Source organism: Prinia subflava, chromosome 5 (genome assembly GCF_021018805.1).
Source record: "Prinia subflava isolate CZ2003 ecotype Zambia chromosome 5, Cam_Psub_1.2, whole genome shotgun sequence".
NCBI classification, from domain to species: Eukaryota; Metazoa; Chordata; class Aves; order Passeriformes; family Cisticolidae; genus Prinia; species Prinia subflava.
The window spans coordinates 18,063,307-18,081,229 of NC_086251.1; the positions used below are offsets into that span (position 1 = coordinate 18,063,307).

Sequence of the window (17,923 nt, forward strand, 5' to 3'; positions counted from 1 at the left end):
TACCCATTCCTTGTCCACTGACATCTTAGAATGACAGCTGTAAAATTCACCCCATCTACATATTTTTGCAGAATGCATAGAATGCTTGAGGTTTCCTTTAATTTTTTCCTTTACACTCTTAGATTTTCATATTATTCTATTCCTCTGAATGCAGAGAAATAGGAATGGGCCTGTTTCTTAAGAGATTAAGGAAGCACTGGCTTTACATTTTCCTGACTATATATTGCTACTGAGTAAAGAATATCTGCAGTGGACACCAGGTAATTCCTTTCAAGCCAGTAAATCTGTGAAGCTTTAGACTACCTCAACTCTCAATTCAGAGACTTTATGTGAATCCTCCTGACTACTGCACACAGCTGTGCTAAAATCTCATTTACAAACTGAACTTTACTTCTGCTTTCCATCTCCTGTCCCCATCTATCCTGCTTCTCAAAACACTTGGTCTTTTCTCCCATCTTTCAAAAGTCATCGGCAAATGCCAGAGGTAATTACTAACATTCACACCTAACACCACAGCAGCCTAACACCAAAGAGCTTACAGATGTGCTCTGACAAACCAATACAAATGTCATATGTGCAGAACACAAAGATACATGATCAGTCTCATCTGCTCTGCATTTTAGCGTATGAAATGTAAATAGGCTGAAATGTCTCTCTGATACTGCTCACTTTTCATTAACTCAAGCAAACTGTGGGAAATCTCACCCCTTGTCACATCATCAAACAGCAGCACTATTCCTAAGGCAAGACCTTCCACAAACATCCTGTGTCTACCAGACTAAGGACAAACTTCTGCTCCTCCAGTGAGGTGGGCTGAGCTGGTCCTGCTTACCCCCAGCTCATTTTAGGATCCCTGCAGTGCTTCATGCCTCCTGCAGTATCTCCAGTGAACTCCTCCAAACTGCCCCACCCCAATAACAGCAGCACACCCCCTCAGCTGGGAACTGCCACAGCCTTTCCTCCTCCTTCTGCTTTCAGGAAGCAGAGCAAGAAGTGCTCCTGTTGGATGGGTAATTTGTCTTTCCAGTCCCTGCAGATCAGACTGCCAACAACCCTGCGTGAGGATGAGGCACACTATGGGAGACACAAGCAAGCTGAGGTCCAGATTGCTCTTGGTTAAACCAGGCATGACCATGGAGTTTTTGGGCTTAAAATGCCACAAGCGTCTTCAAGGAGATCATAAGGATGTGATTTCAGAGTGGGTTGCAACAGGAATACAGCACAGGCAGAGAATCCACATCATCTTTAGTACTGTCTGTGGTCATACTTAACATCCCAGGCTTTCTGTCCCACTGCGTGGGGCCAAGGAAAAGGGGATCAGTGAAAAACTGCTACTCACTTAGAGATACACAGCAAGGTTTTCCTCAATGGAGTGATGTCTGATCTCACATATGTAAGATATAATGTAAATATCTGCCAACCCACCATGATGACATCCCTAGGTATTCCCCCAGCTTGCTTTATTCCACTTTCTCTCTCTTCTGTGCACTCCAAGCCTCACTTCCATCAGACTATTGTAAACCAGCCGCTGAAACATGCAAGGTATGCAACATTCTAGCTTCTACTTCTTGCTTTCCCTTTCTTCGCATTTCCATTACTAACTTTTCCATGTTTTTAAGCCCACCAGAAATCTGTTACAACTGCCTGCAGATCTTGTCTCATTCCTGTCTGTCCCAGTTCCCTAAGTCTGTTTAGTGCTCTGAGTAAACCTGGTCTAGTGAAAGGAGTCCCTGCTTATGTCATGGGAGTTGGAACCAGATGATCTTTAAGGTCCTTTCCAGCTCAAAGCATTCTGGAATTCCAGAGCTGGGGCTCAACAAACATCAGGGGTGAGGGCAAATTAGACAAATGCAATATCCAGGGACTAGTGCAACACAACCAATCTCCATCCTCCCCTCTAAAACATCTGTGCAAGCAGACTTCAATTTCTCCATTTCTACTTTCCCAAATGGATAAAATGTTACAAAAAGTTAGCTAAAGCAAATGCTTCACAGGAGATATAATAGCTGCATCACACACGAGCTAGACAACTTACTCCATGAGTGGCTGTCACATTCGTGGCAATGCTTTCTGCAGACATAAATTCAGTTCCAAAAGCAACCTTAGCTACTACCAGGCTCAAGGCCAGATGCTGAGTGGCAGCCAGGGAGATGTTGAAAGGAGTGTAAGGATTTGATCCAGGAGCAATTGTTAAACACCGTGTGTGTCACAGACACACAAGGCTGGGAACACTTAGGAGCTTTCCCTTTAAATTTTAGATGGTAAAACCTATTGCAAGCCAGCTGCAACAAAATAATTCTCTTAAAAAAGCAGACAGGGCATTTTCAGGGGTGTTTAAATAACCCAGAGATATTCTGGGAAGAGATAACTTTCATTATGGCAGAATACAGTGCTGGGAACACCTATGGAAAAGGATGAAGGGGTGTAGCAACCACACAGCCTAAGAGAAGCCCTGGTTTGATATTCAGCAGTTTCTTTCCTTCAAGCATTTGTTTTGCTGTCTGTGTTACCTAGAAAAAATGGGAGCTGGCCAAAACCAAATGCCCCAGCCCTAAATGTGAAAATGCTATTTCAAACAGAGGTCAAATAGAACCAGCAACCTGGGGAAAGGAAGACTAAGGACAAAACTGCATAAGGCTTTGCTCCCAGAAACAGGAGCTGCTACCACCATCCATTTTTCTTCCAAAGACATAGGCACAACAAAAACAACTCACAAGAGCTCAAAAATCTCACTGGTATTTACTGACAGTGAGAAAATACCAATCCAATGCAATGTGGAAAGTTACTCTAGACCAAATAAAAACTGAATTCAATGTGGACTAATGAAACTCTATTTCAACCCTCTACAGTCAGGCTTGTTCAGAATTAAAGTAGCTATAATCAGCTCTAACATAACTCAATTTTGAAGAAAATTGAGTAAAATAGAAGCCACACTGAATAGCTACAGTACAGAAAGGTAAGGTCAGGCAGACAGAGTGCAATGTGGGTACCAAATCAGATCAAGCTTCCCCTTTCTCCTGTGCAGAGAGTTCCTAAATGAATTTGGATTCTTTTTCATTCTTTAACTTGCTCCATCAAGCACAGTCCTTAGGTCGTGCTCTGAGGGACATGGATTCTGAGTGCTGTGCAGGATGTCAGCAGGAGCAGCACTGCACGCGTTTCATCTCCATGGAGGCCCAGCTGGGGTGGCCGAGTGCATTCACCCTACCTGGGCAATGATGGCTGGGCAAGGGAGACTCTGCCCTTGCCAAAAGGACAGGTGAGGGACAAAGAACCACGAGAGATAAAAGCCTTAAACTCTTCCAGTATTGAGGACTGACTGCCAGACCCTGACCTGATCCTGACACACAAGCAAGCACTGCTCACTGCTGTCACACCTGGGCTAGGCCTTCAGGAAAGCACAAAGCAGGTGATTCATTTTGCACATAGAAGCTATATCATTAGACTTTGCACCCTGAAGGCTCCTGCTGTATTGGCATTGAAGCTGTAATCCATTACATCTGTCTGGGCACACACTTCCTCCACAAAGTGTGTATTTATAGGACTATTAAAAATGTCAAGGACTTTCAGCTTCAGATTCTGACTTCAGCCTTCCCAGTTTAGATTTTCACTCATATAACTACCTTAATTTCCATTTATATTGTTCATTTTAGTTTCAAGCCACATAGCCTTTACTAGCCTAGACTGACTAGTTCTGACTGCCTAAAAATCAGCAGAAACAACTGATTAAGGCAAGAGCCTGGAAAGAGTCCTCTATCGAGGCTTGGTACCTCAGTCACCTAAACGATCTGGGGGCTTGTGTGCCTTAACTCATTCTGTAGTTCCCAGGGAAAAAAATTAATATGTGAAGCACAGTAAGGAACTGTGCTTCAGATGCCCTTTACAGAGGCATCATCAGATAACCAGCTGAACCACAGCTCCACTCTGAGGTTTGCCAAACCCCATGGTGAAGTCCTAGACTTAAGCATCAAGATCACCTCACTTCCTGGTCCTCAGCTGAACAAAATCCTCAGGGATGCAAAATACACACCAACACCAACTACACAATTCACTGTTCCTAAATGTCACCTTTGAGTGGCATCAAACTGCATTTTGATAAAATACACCAGGGAAGTGGCTCAAGCTTCTGTGAAATCATGGACAGCTGGCACCTTATTAATCTTTGATTTCACAGCAGTCTCCTTGTGCTAGCATCTTTGCTTGCTGACATCTCAGCTTTTGGAGAGTTAATGGTTGGAAAAAACAGCATTGTCAAAGCTGAAGGTCTTAATTTTCAATTTAAACCTGAATCAACCACTTCAGAATCAACCTGTTTCCTGACTGCATTGATATTTCTGCCCAGGACTTCAGATAATCAGTCCCACAAGGGCAAACATTTGGAGTGGATTGCTATCAAAGCTGCGTGAAAAAGCATTTAAAGATACACTACAAAAGATGTCTTCACAAAACTCTTCCTCTTCTCTAAGAGTTCAAGGAGACCTACACCACCACTAACAATTCCCTTCGTGCAAGTCTCATCCTCCACGGACAGCGTGGTCAGGAGTGACCTGGCAGCTCCTTGGAGCGATTACCAAACCTGTTTCACACACGACTTGCGTCTCATCTGTGTCAAGTGGGCAGCTTCTGTTGAGATCCAGGCCACTGCAGCATGCATTGCAATAGCACCAGCATCACAGGACAGCAAACACTGCAGCAGCTGCATACTCACACTCAGCAGGAGGCACTTGTTTTCTTTGATGGCACCTATGCAGCCCACGAAGCCGATGATCATGACAAACGTCCCTGTGACGATCAGGAGGTTGGCAGCAGACAGGGACGGGAAAGAAGAGGAGAGGGTAGCAAAGTTCCCTTGGGTAACAGCCAGCCAGATGCCTACACCAAGGATTCCACAGCCTCCCAACTGGGAAAACAAAGAGAAACAAAGAAACTCAGTTATTGCATCCAAGCAACCCCAGATCTGAAACCATGTCAATATGGCAGTGGAGCAAACCAGCAGTCACACCTAGTAAGAAGTGATCTCTCCCTATGACACTTTCAGTAGGAAAAACAAAGGAGAAAGAAAAAAAAATTACAGAGAAATCATCAGTAAGATGCAACACTCAAACTGCAAAGTCACACATTTCCTAAATCCAAGACATGACCTTAGATACCAGGTCTTTTGCTCTCTAGTGAAAAAGCAGACACTGAATAAAGGATAAATTTCCAAATGGTTAGCTCTACAAGGGATTGAAAAAATCCCTATCCTATTTAGTACCTTAGAGAACTGCCCAGAATGGCTGAAGCATTGTCAATTCCCCGTTCCTCCCATGCCAATACACCGTCTCTCATCCCTGACACACACCATAAACAAACTTGGCCAGAGCATCCCCCTGGCAGGACACCTCGTACTTCTTAGTTCCTGTCTAAGGTCAAGCCTCTCCTGGAAGCAAGAGAGCATTTAGAGTGAAAGGCAAAGAGGATTTTGCATTATTATCTAGTCACACAGCACAGCATCACTTAGGTTTCTTTCTTCCCTGTTCTTCCTTTAAAATAACCATTTTTTATTGAGTTTATAATTGCGTTTTATTATCCAAATCAATTAAAGGCTTGGAAAGGAATTGTGTTCACAGAGTAGTAAGCCAGACATATGCAGGAGCATATCCACTAAATACCTGCATAAAGTGGATGAACATAAGGCAACTCATGAACCAGGGAAGGAAAAAGATAGAGCTAATCCTGGGGCAAAGCTAAACCTCAGAAATGAAACACAGGGGAGAAACACACAAGCCAAAGCAATTCCTTATACTAATTACTAAGGTTGTCTCTTAATGCCACTGAATTCCTCCCCAAATAACAGCCAATGAAGGCAGCTGGGTTTTAAGGCAGCACTCCTGACCCCAGCTGCACACCAGCCTGTTTTGCTCAGCGCTGAGGAACCAAACCACACCTCACTGCAGTGTACCTCAGCTGCACCAAGCCGTGCAGCTCCACCGAGAGAAGGCAAACGCCAAGACACAGGGACCTGAACCGCCTCATTTAGGGGCCTCTGCACATTCCAGGCATCCCATATTGCTGTATTCAACCTTTCACAAGTACCCTCCCTCAAGAGGGACAGTCCATATCCTGACCACATACACTGGAAACACCTCCCCTCTGCTCCCACTTACAGAGCATGATCGTTAACATTGTCCAAAATGATTAAAGAATAACCAAGGGAGAGGGGGGTGGGAAGAATACTTAGAGAAGGTAACCCACAGAAAATCATTTAGGCTAAGAGAGGGGATATAAAGAAAAGCAATCATCATGGCTCAAGGGAAAAAAAAAGGAACCATTTAGGAACAAATTCGCTAAAGAGGGAATAAAACTCTGAAGTTTTACTGAACAGAATGGCATTGAAGGAGATGTCATGAAGACCTAAGCTAAAACCAAACTGGACAGAGCGCTGAAATACAGCCAGAAATAGCACTAAACTCGTTGAGGAATGGGATGAAAAGCAAAAGTGCACTTCTGCCTCTTCAGCTAGGTGGATGTTCGCCTCAAGATCAGCCTGAGAGCTGCAGGCACAGGGAGGCTGCTTGAACAGCCCAATTAAGCCTGATGAACACAGATGCCCAAGAGCAGCAGAGCCAAGACCTTGCAATACATTTAGCTCTTATCTTCAGTTCTTTGTTCTGAAGAACTCAAAGCACCAATAAAAGGCAGCTTATTTCATCACCTTCCACGCTGCTACACTGCATTGAGTGGTACCAACACCTACACCCATCACTTGCATTACAGATTGTGGGTCTCACTGAGGATGCTGTAAAGGCAAGACCTGCTTGCCTGCTCCTCCATCATCCACTAAATTCTTTATGATGCACAGTGCTTAAGACAATGTTTTCTGTATGCTTGAATTCAGCATCTTCTGACTCCAAAGTCATTCTTGTTTGCAAAAACTGGAAATTCACCAGTGGCACAAAACATCAGAAAACCAAGACACCAGAAAACAGTTCATGCAAAATGCCATGACTGGGGCTGTGGCCATTTAGATCAAGGATGAATATTTCAGGTCAGCTGTTCAGCAGGAGTATCTCTCTACACTGCCCTTGATTCAGAGATACTCTGCTCTCCAGCAACTCATTATATTCCTATTTTTGAAGAGATAATGCACAGCTCTTCCTTAGGTTGATTGACCAAACTTGAAAGGCACAAAAGAATCCTTTGAACATTAAACCACCTGGCTCAAACTGGATTTCATAAAGTCAGCACACATTACTGAAGACTGCTCCACCTTAGTTCAGCTCCATTCCTTTTCCCACACCAGAATAGGCATTCATGGTCCCCAAATAAATGTACTAAGCTGTCATACCAGGCACACCCAGAAAACAGAGGCTGTCCTTAGCCCTAGACAAAACTGCTGTTTAAAGCCCCCTTTGTCCCCAAGAAGCAAAGCACACCTGCAAGTCTCCATCCAGTGGCCTTTTAACACTCAAGCATGTGGTTAAGGAAATGTTTGAAGAACCAAGACCCGCCAAGACAGGCACAGGAGCCTTTACAACAACAGCCAAATGCTTTCTATTCCAGAACATTCAAAAAGCTTGCTTCTCATCCCCTCTGCCCTCCATTCTGAACTGAACCCTAATGCAATTCCCACTCTGAGACCCAGGGATTAGAGGCATCACATTTACTTATTCTGGATCAGAGCCAAGAGAAAACAGTTGTAGTTGGTTCTATGCTGAATGTCTGTTTTTGCTTCCTCCTCTTGGTATCTAAGGCATGGATAATTTTAAATAGTTATTTACAATGTTCCCTTTGCTCCCATCCCAAACCCCCAGCCCTTTTTTTTGTGTCAAAGAGTGTCGGAAGCATAGTGAGGAAATTTTAAGTTTTGACAGTTTTCTGGGTTTGCTGATATTTGAAATTAAACAAAATCAAAACCATTAACAGGGCTACTTCTGACAATTTGGGGGCTTCTGCACAGGGATGCTGTCATGGTTAAAAGAGAAATCATTAAGACAAAAAGATTAGAGAGGAGTCCACAGCTGGAACTTGATCTATTGGCAGCCAAATGAGAGTCTGTATTAACTCCATTTGGTGAGTGCAGAGTTGACTTTAAATTTAAAAAAAAAGGTTCCCTTCAAAGATGCCAGGCTACTGACAATAGCATTTTTTAAAATTCCCTTGTGAAATGCTTAACACATTATTTGCCTAATTTTTCATGATAACCCACTCTCCTGCAAGCAAGGCAGCTCATGGCAAAACCTGAAACAAAATGCAGTTCTAACTTTTTTTTCCCCCAGTAATTGTTATGTATTTTTTTTAGCACAGTCTTTTATTCTAAGGTCAAAACAGTAGGACACCAGAGGGAATACTGTCACAGCCCTAAGACACAGGATATCTGAGTCAGGTGTTTGCTTCAGAAAAGACCTCAGTGAAAATCTCAAATGGGCTGTTTGGTGCCTCTGTGCCTGAGCTGCAAAACTGTGAGGGAAGGACACGAGCAGTGGGTTCTTTACAAGCCCTGGACTTTGCAATTGCCTGTGGAAGTAGCAGGATATTCTGCACACGGGCATTTATAGAGCAGAGTCAAGCAGTACAGCAGGTGTCTTACTCTAAAAGCAGAGATTATCTGTCTCTTCTTCCCCAAGAGATAAACAGACACGTGCACCTGCTCTCTTGGCAAAAGAGCTGGAATTAGATCCTCCAAATTGTTCTAATGGGCTAGAAAATAAATTATTCAGGCTTCAGTGCCTACATTTAGAATTGATCTTACAGTATGATAATCAAAGTAATCCCAAACAGCCCTGGATATATGCTTGTTGGTGGAGAAAATTATTCTGAAGTTACAGCTACACACTTAAAATACTGCAGCAGAAATTGACTCATTGTTCATTATAATGGCGCTGATGCCTTTAAGTGAGGTTTTTTATTGGTTTTATTACATGGAAAATGCATCTAATTGAGGTTTCTCATATTGTATCTGATTAGGATCTACTCATCACATTTCCTCTTTTATCCAAAAAAAAAAAAAAAAAAAAAAAAAAAAAAAAAAAAAAAAAAAAAAAAATTAAAGAAAAAATTCATTGTGTGTTAAGAAAATACACTGATAGGAGAATCCAAGTGGAAAATATGGCCAGTTGTTCTGCAGTTAAGCTAACTCCCTTGGAGGTTTTTTCTCCCCCAGTCTCTACATATTTAAACTAGAAGGGCTCTCTCAATCCCGCTTGCAAGAATATGCTTCCCCTGCCAAGGATGGAGTTAAGGTATACAATGAAAAAAAGCAGCACCTAAGTATCAACAGCAGTGATGTGAACATTATCCTGCAAATGTTCTTGTAGTATCAGGCACACTTAAATTACTGCTGCTTTCAGACAGACACAGAGAGGGGGTGGAAATGCAATGCATATGTGTATTGACAGGATCAAAGAATCAAGAATCCTACATGGAGAAGCAGGAGCAGGGTGTAAGGTGCGGAGGCTGCACGCTCCACACAGACCCCTGTGAATGACCTCTCTGTGCAGCTGTTGCCTACCCAGGAGGGAGTGGCCACCTCTGGAAAACACCTTCAAACACATTGGCCACTTGTGGGAAACACCTTCCAGCAGGCAGCTCGTGGCCATCAGACTGCTGAAGCCCTGGTAGCCATCCATTAGACTGCTGAAGCCCTGGTAGCCATCCATCAGACTGCTGAAGCCCTGGTAGCCATCCATCAGACTGCTGAAGCCCTGGTAGCCATCCATTAGACTGCTGAAGCCCTGGTAGCCATCCATTAGACTGCTGAAGCCCTGGTAGCCATCCATTAGACTGCTGAAGCTCTGGTAGCCATCCATTAGACTGCTGAAGCTCTGATAGCCATCCATTAGACTGCTGAAGCTCTGGTAGCCATCCATTAGGCTGCTGAAGCCCTGGTAGCCATCCATCAGACTGCTGAAGCCCTGGTAGCCATCCATTAGACTGCTGAAGCTCTGGTAGCCATCCATTAGGCTGCTGAAGCTCTGGTAGCCATCCATCAGACTGCTGAAGCTCTGGTAGCCATCCATTAGGCTGCTGAAGCCCTGGTAGCCATCCATTAGGCTGCTGAAGCCCTGGTAGCCATCCATCAGACTGCTGAAGCCCTGGTAGCCACCCATCTGCACCACGGACCGACTGCAGCGTGCAGCACGCCTGACACTGCACGGATCAACTCTTTGGCAGAGCTCACGAGACAAACTGGGAGTGTCACCTCAGTGGGACACAGGCTGCACTTCTTTCACTAGCCAGAGGTCTGACATTTAACAAATATGGGATGGTAGAAGCACATTTCTACCCTTAAGAGTATTGAGGCTCTAGAGCTCTGCAGTGTAAAACTAAAGGATATACACAAACTCCATCCAAAATGGTCATGACCTGAGCTGTGTTCTTTCAGCAAGAATTTAAAAAGAACTAAGTGAAAAAAAACAAACCAAACAAAAACCACTTGAAAAAAGATCAGTCAGTAAGGACTGCACTCCTGGGAGTGAAGAGAATGGAACAATGGCATTCCCTAAACACCAATATGGGATAGGAAAGGTGAATAGAGGATCATTATTCATTTTTCTTGAGATTAAAAAAGGTAGAGGTTATTTGGTCTGCAGATTGAAAACCAATAAAGTCAAGTACTCTTCCACAAAACATTTAATTAAATTCTGGAATTCATTGCCACAGAGTTTTGTGGATGTTGAAATATATGCAGGCTCAAAAAGGGATTACACAAATCAAATGAGAGCAAGGTATCCTGGCATTTCTTATAAATGATATTTTACTTGCAGCCCTTACAGGGGAAGACCTTAAACTATTAATCGGAGGAGCTAATTAAAATATCCTGTCTTGTCCCTCCTTTTTTCTTACATTCTCTCTAAGCATCCCTGAGCAACCATAACCAAAATAGGGTACTCAGCTAGATAAAACCTTTTCAACATTATGGGTATTTGCTTGTTCTCCTTACTTCATCCTCTTCCCCCACGAGTTTAAATGCCCCCTGAAAGTTTGAATTTGATTTTTTTTTTTGTTTCCTTGTTTGACTTGGCATCAGCCTATATCTATATAGGCAGAGTTATAGATACAGACACCAATCAAGGAGTTAAATCCCTGTTTCTCCCAACCTACATATCATATCCTGGATTTTGTATCAATGAATACATAGATTATTTCAATGTAAAATTTAAAGATCTGTTAATTCATCAAATTTATTTAATTTAGAAACAAATTCAAAATCCCTGTCTCCCTCAGATCCACTGGACCTACAAATGCTGTTTTTCTTTTCCAGTCAGCCTGCAGATCGTATTCAGCCCCTTCTCTCCCAGAAAGGGGAAAGGGAAAGGTAAGTGCATAACTGAGTAAACCATAAAGCATTTCAAATGCCTGTCTCTTCAGCTCTACATATAAGCAGTAAAAATGTAAACGCTCTGTGAAACTAGTTGTTTGGCCCTACCATCTCATATCCTTTTCACTTTCATTAAAAACTAGTTTTGAATACAAAAATCTCACATTGCAATGTGGGCCACTATGCAGGCAAGCAGCAGCCAAAGACCTCCCAGAGCTGCAGGCCCCATCCCCAGGTGGTGTCAGCAGCACGACTGAGGGGCTGCCACCCCGAGAACAACAGCCAAGGAACCAGCCTGGATGTCCCACTGGACATTTTCTCCTGAATTAATGTGCTGCCTGCCTCCCCTCTACAAGCCAGTGTCTTGTCAGTAGTGCAGCACAGTGTGTAGCACTCACTGTAATTTCAGAGTAGGTGTGCTGTGCCATCTTCCATGAGCCTGAACCTGACACCCTGCAGGACAGGCAAGCAGCTGCTACATGAACACAGACAGCTGAGTGCTACAGTCCCAGCCTGTGCTCTGCCTGCCAGCACGACATTCGTGCCCCCACTGCCCTCTAACTCCACTGTGCTTTGTAAAAGGTTAGAGGAAACACACATCAATAGTGCATGTTGGTGTTTTGCTTCCCTTTTGACCCTTCTCTCCTACAAACAGGCTTTGTTTTAGCATATTCCACCCAGTGCATGAGCCTGACAAAAACCAAGTGATTTTATCAAGCTTAAAAGGGGCTCTGAAGTCCTGTTTGTAAACTGCGTGAGCAAAGAAACATCACAAGAACGGCATTCCTTTTCATACTGTCAATAATGGAAACATTCAAAACGCTGCTTTCTCAGTTATCCTGGTGTGGATTGAGCCTCAGGAACTTAAGCCCCAAGAAATTCATTATTCCTTCTCAGCAGAGTTCCACCACTAAACTGCAGTCTCATACAACTGAAGTAAATTTGGGGACAATTGAAGATGTCAAAAGACAGACTCTCACGCTGACACCCCGCCAATGGAAAAGTGAATAAAGAGTCATTCAGGTAATCCCTGCTGTTTTATGAGTAGCACTCTCCTACACACTTGCTCCTCCAAACCATAGCTAGCTATCAACTACAGGTACACAGGAACAGAACTGCAACATTTATGAGTTAATACCTCCAACCTAAAACGTGATGGTTTCCCTACATGGGCTCAAAATTCATTGAAACACTTCAATGTGTGCTCAATTGCATCCTTATTCAGCAATGCAATAAAAGAATGTGCTTAACTGCCACTGACCTTAATTAGGCCCTTTTGTAGTGCACTGAATTGCCCTGCGCTGCAAAGCTCTGTCACCAAGGATGTAAAAACTTGCAGGAATAGAACAGGTGAGAATGACCTATTAATGCAGCATTGCTGATAAAAGATTAAACATAATAAAAGAATATTAAAAAGTGGTGATTATCAGTGTCATGAACATCCAATCTGGCAACTTGTCTAAATTGTAATTCAAATTAAAGATTATGAGGAAAGCAGTGAGTTAATGACAACTTACTGAAACAGAGCAAATGCATGAGTTAGAAAAGGAAAAGGGATGAATGCAAGATCACTACACTTTCCAGGTTCTAGCTTTAACTGCTGTCAAACTGAAAGTGTTAAACCTTTTTCATCTGCTCCTCAAATGTAATTTCTAAATCCACCTGGGATTAGTGTAATGAAATAGATACAGTTGTAATGAGGAATGCATGCATGAGGTCTGGAATCAGAATCCATCAGATGAAGGCAATCGTTTAACAAAGAAGCAGCAGTGGAAGGAAAGTGGGTGGGACCAGGAGTCTCCCTTCTGTTCCATCCCTACAGCAATAAATAACTTTTAAAATTACTTGGTAGCATAAACTGGGACAAGACCAGATCTGGAGCTCTAGGTGCAATTGAAGTCACCTGTTGTCACATACCTATCATTAAATACTGAAAGCAATAGAAGCAAATATAACTGTAAAGTTTAGGGAGTTACACACCACCAATCCTGTGATTTTGTAAAGGAGATTGCTGATGGAGAATTTTACCTGAACCATTTGGTGAGATGCTGAGAGAAACTGAGAATAATAAGTCTCAAACAGTGACTCCAGAGGCCACAGCTTAGTTCTTAGGTTTAGCACAGATTTCCTGTATTAGGTAATGTCCAGATTATTCAGTATCTTTAGTGCTTTTCTCTCTCCTGGAGGTACTGGATTGGTTTAGAGTAAACAGCAGTGAAATACAATGATACGAGTCCCATACAAAACAAAAGATAAATGAACAGGCTCCTTACAGAACACAAAGATGACAGAAATGGTCATTCTATTTCATATTACTTGAAAGTTTTTAAAACATGTTGTAACAAGCACAACCTGCAGAAAAATAAAAAGAAACCAAATTTTATATTGCATGCTTAATCCATCCATAGAGGTATGCAGATAACACAAGACTGGTTGCTATAGAAACATCCATAGTGAACACAGGTACCAGAGTTGAAATGCAAAATAAGTTGTGAATTTAAAAAAAACTGCTGATACTGTAAAAAAAAACCCAACTAGATAACTGCTAAAGGTGATGTCCTCCTTCATAAAAGCTTTCAAAAAATGAGTCTCCACTCTATAAACCAATATTTGATTAAATATCCTGAACAAAGAATCTCCTGCGGTGCCCAGTGGCAGAAGCAAAGTTCTGGAAGTTGAGCCAGACCACAAAAAGAGCTTCTGTTTCAGTGCTGGATTTGAGGGCATGTAGTTATTTCCCAACACATCTGGCTTTTTACATACCGAGGCTGATTTTGAGCATGCTTTCTTCAGGTCCCAAATTGTGCTGATGTATTCCATCATGATTATGGCCAATGTTCCTGATGGAGACCTCTGCAAACACAGTCTGCACAATGGGTCTTCTCCAATTCCTCTGGCAGCAACGCAGCTACACCACGTTCTCTGCTCCCACTCAGCTCCCTGGAGTGTGCTCAGCAGCCAGGGACAGTGCCAGGAAGGATGTGCACACACACAGGGTCACTGGCAAACACTGCTCTCCCCCCACAGCCGACAGCAGAGGGCTGGAGGTGAGGGTCAGGGGAACACAGCACTGCAGCACTCCCCTGCTCAGGCCCACCACGGACACTGTGCCTGAAACCTGCTCCTTCTGCCCAGGTAATGACAACACCCGAGGACACACAAATACCCTGTACCACAGGAAACCCCTTCCCACTACTGGCTCTCTCTAAAAAGGAGAGAGGTTGATTTCAGGACTCTCAGGTTGACTTTTGGCCAGCCCAACCCTTTCTGAGGAGCTCAAGCCCTGCTCAGGAATTGAACTGATTGTGAGCAGGGACAAAAAGGTTTTGGGAAGCAGCAGGACTTAGACACAGATTCTCATTTCCTGAGATTTTTTTCAAGGAGATGGGGAAAGTAACTTGTACACCACAGCTGGCTTATAACAAGAAGTCTTTTTTAACCAGTCCCATCAATAAGCAGCTCACATGGTCATAGGAAGGATTTCTGACGTGTTCAATATTGATCCTCTGATCAATAACAGGCTTGTGAGCAATAATCACCCCCTAACAGCCTCACATCACAAAGCTCATCTTCTTTCACTGAACTCCATCAGAAAGCTAAGCAAAACACATTCTGAATCTTTCATGGATTCTTTTTAATGGATTGTTAATATTATTTGTACAAGCAAACAAAGTATTTACTACCATCTCAACTGCCTAAATTCCGTGTAAGCAGTCCCTTGTAACAAAACCAGCGTTACGTCTGGAACAGCATCTCTCACTTCAATAGCTCAAATGCCTTGTCAAGAAAGCTATTCTAATTGGGTAGGAGTACAAGAGAAAGCAAGACTATTCCCTTGTTTTATGTTAGCAATTTTTAATGATTGTTTATTTATATTAGGCTTTGCTATGCAATAGCACATCTGAGGCTATTTATACACAATTACTTGTATCCCAAGCCACTTGCAAGCACGGGCAGTATGCCATCAGTAATGAATGCCACCTCAAAAAATCTTTTTCCGTGCACTAGTTATCCCCAAAGGAAGCATTACAGTCCCTTCTTATCAGCAACCGAGTATCTGCCACGGAAGCATTTCAGATCCCTTGGAATAAACGAATTAAACAGACCTGTGATCAGCAGCTTGGCTGCAACATACAGACAGCAGAGACCACAGACTGCTCTGCTTGCACGTTTGGTTTTTTCTATTTCGTGGATCTGAGGAAATTAGACCGTGACATAAAAATGAGTGCAAACATTCCCTCTGGGACTGTCCAAACAATGAGTTTACACCAAGGCCTCCCTCCAAGCATGCCTCTGATCACATCAGCACTGCTGACACTTCTGAACTACAGAAGATGTCTGGACTTAACTTCACCTTCTTTCGTCTAATGCTTCGGGATACAACACACAAAGACTGCAAATATTTCTTCTGACCTCCAGTCTACACCACCAGCACTTAGACATCTAGGTGGCATTCAGGTCCCCTGGCTTTTGATGCCAATGCTGTTAGTGGTGCCTAGAAATCTGTGTGGCTCACCATGGCCTAAGGCTGCATCAGGTCGGCTGAACAGCTCCCTGGACACCATTAACAGCATTGATCAGAATTCCCCGGACCACTGGAGTAGAGCAACTCGTATCTCAGCTCAAATTCACGTGCTCAGACTCTCTTTCACTTGTCACTGGAAGGAAATAGGCATCTTCAGAGTTCACTCCAGCCTATTCTAGAATATGCAGCCAGGCCAAACGACTTTGGGAAACCTACTCTGAGTGGCAGCCAGAACAAGCACCATGGAGGCAAAAAATCCCTCCTTACCCTGTTACCTAAATGAGAGAAAAGACAGTTCTCTTTCCAAAGGTCAGATTGTGAATCTTTACAAACCCCTCTGTGGTAATCTGGAAATTAACTCATCAACCCTTTTAATTAAAAGTACAAATTGCTTCTTTTCATTCCTTATTATAAAAACATGCTAGCACATAGCTATTAAACCCCCATGTGTGGTCAAATACACACAAAGAGCATAAAGAATCAAATTATGTCAGTTTAGCAAGTCCCAGCCAATGCCCATGAAAAGTATCCACACACACTTTCATTCCTGCACTGCCCCTTCCATGTATTATTGCTTAGCAGCTCTTAACAAAGGCGCATGACTGACATGAATTTACAGCTTTCTTATTACTTTGCCCCTTCAGGTTATAAATTCATGGAACAGTTGTAGTTTATTGCATTTTTATGTTTGTCAGTTTTATTTACGCACTCTTTCCTGCCATTAGATGGGACAAAGCTTTTGGGTTTCTGCAGATCCTCAATCATTCTGTGCCAGGGCCTGAAATGGGATGGAAACAAAGTCTTGTGGCTCATCTAAAAATAAAGGGTCATCTCAAAACTCCTCAGCACATCCTTCCACCATAAAGCACTGCTACATAAATATGACTTCATAAATTATATACCTTAAGTTTTTGCACGCTCACAGCAGTTTACCAATAAATGTTCTGCAATACCTGCTTAAAAAAACCCCAGACATAAAATCATTGCCAATGATGATAAATGATTACGGTTTAATAACAGTCAAGCTGACAAAGCTGAAATGTCCACAGGGTGCACTGCAATTCAAATTTCACAAGTGAAATAATAGAAAGCTTTGAAATATAAATGTTCCTGCCTTCAGCAAAGGGAGGGAATGTAGAGAATGGCCTTGTGACACCAGGGTCCCTACTAATTCTAGGATGCCCCCCAAACCAAAACACTGGAATTTCATGCAAATTTAATAGGCAAGAGAACAAATGAGCTTTAGGGCAGAGATGATTGAATGTGTCTGTGCTGGGTGGGACAGGTCTGATGAAAGAATAAAACCAGAGACAGGCATGGGAGCAGGATAGAAAAGAAAGGCAAACATTGAGAAGTAGAACTTTATCCAAACAAGAACAAGAAGATATTTTGGACAGCAAACTGTATTCTTGCGTTAACTACAAAATTAGCTTTTCTGGACAGGAAGTGGAAAGCAGCAGTGGGACTCTCAGTATCAAATCTCTCAGTGAAGTTCAGGCTAAAAATCGTATTTGTCAATCAAGGGCAAAGTCTTATTTAGTAACTCATCATGAGGCCACTTGGAGTCTGCAGCTGTGCTGTAGAGAACCTGCTCACAATTAATGACCTGTAGCCACTTAAAAATAAATGACTGATTCCAAATTGTAAATAAGCAGTTCCATAGGAAGAAAACGTTTCAAGATTATGTCAGCCACCTTCTTTGCCATCCCATTAACAATTTCACAGGCAAAACACAATCAAAGGGGCAGAGAGCTCTCATCTTCAGACAATGAAGTGAATCCCCAGGAAGCATGCACTTCAATATTATTCGTGGCCTTTCTCACTCTCACAAGATGGAGTGAGCTTTACCTCACAAGTAAGAGCAGGACAAGTTTGCCAGGGCAAAAACAAGAAGAAACCATCCAGTTTTCAGTCCACCTCTCCTCTCTTTCCCTCATCCCTCAAAGGGTGTGACTGGCCACTAAGAAGATGCTCTCTCACAAGAGGCAAGTATCAAAAGTACATCTGAAAAGGGAGGAAAAGATAGCAGGATAAATGAGAGTCCTCTAACAAAAGTGGGAAAATAATAAAAAAAACCCAAACAACAATCCTTTGAGTAG

The 17,923-nt window shown here is 42.8% G+C and overlaps 1 protein-coding gene across 9 annotated transcripts in view; it reads right to left on the reverse strand.

The window, feature by feature from the left end:
* TSPAN4 (tetraspanin 4) overlaps positions 1-17,923 on the reverse strand; it is a 415,251-nt gene that overhangs the window by 62,604 nt on the left and 334,724 nt on the right. For all 9 annotated transcript variants that reach the window (XR_010080524.1, XM_063398243.1, XM_063398238.1 and 6 more), the window contains one exon: positions 4,709-4,900. Coding sequence is in view for 8 of the 9 variants with exons in the window: in XM_063398238.1 (XP_063254308.1) it covers positions 4,709-4,900 (192 nt within the window). In the remaining variant the exon portion in view is untranslated. The remainder of the gene's footprint in view (positions 1-4,708; positions 4,901-17,923) is intronic.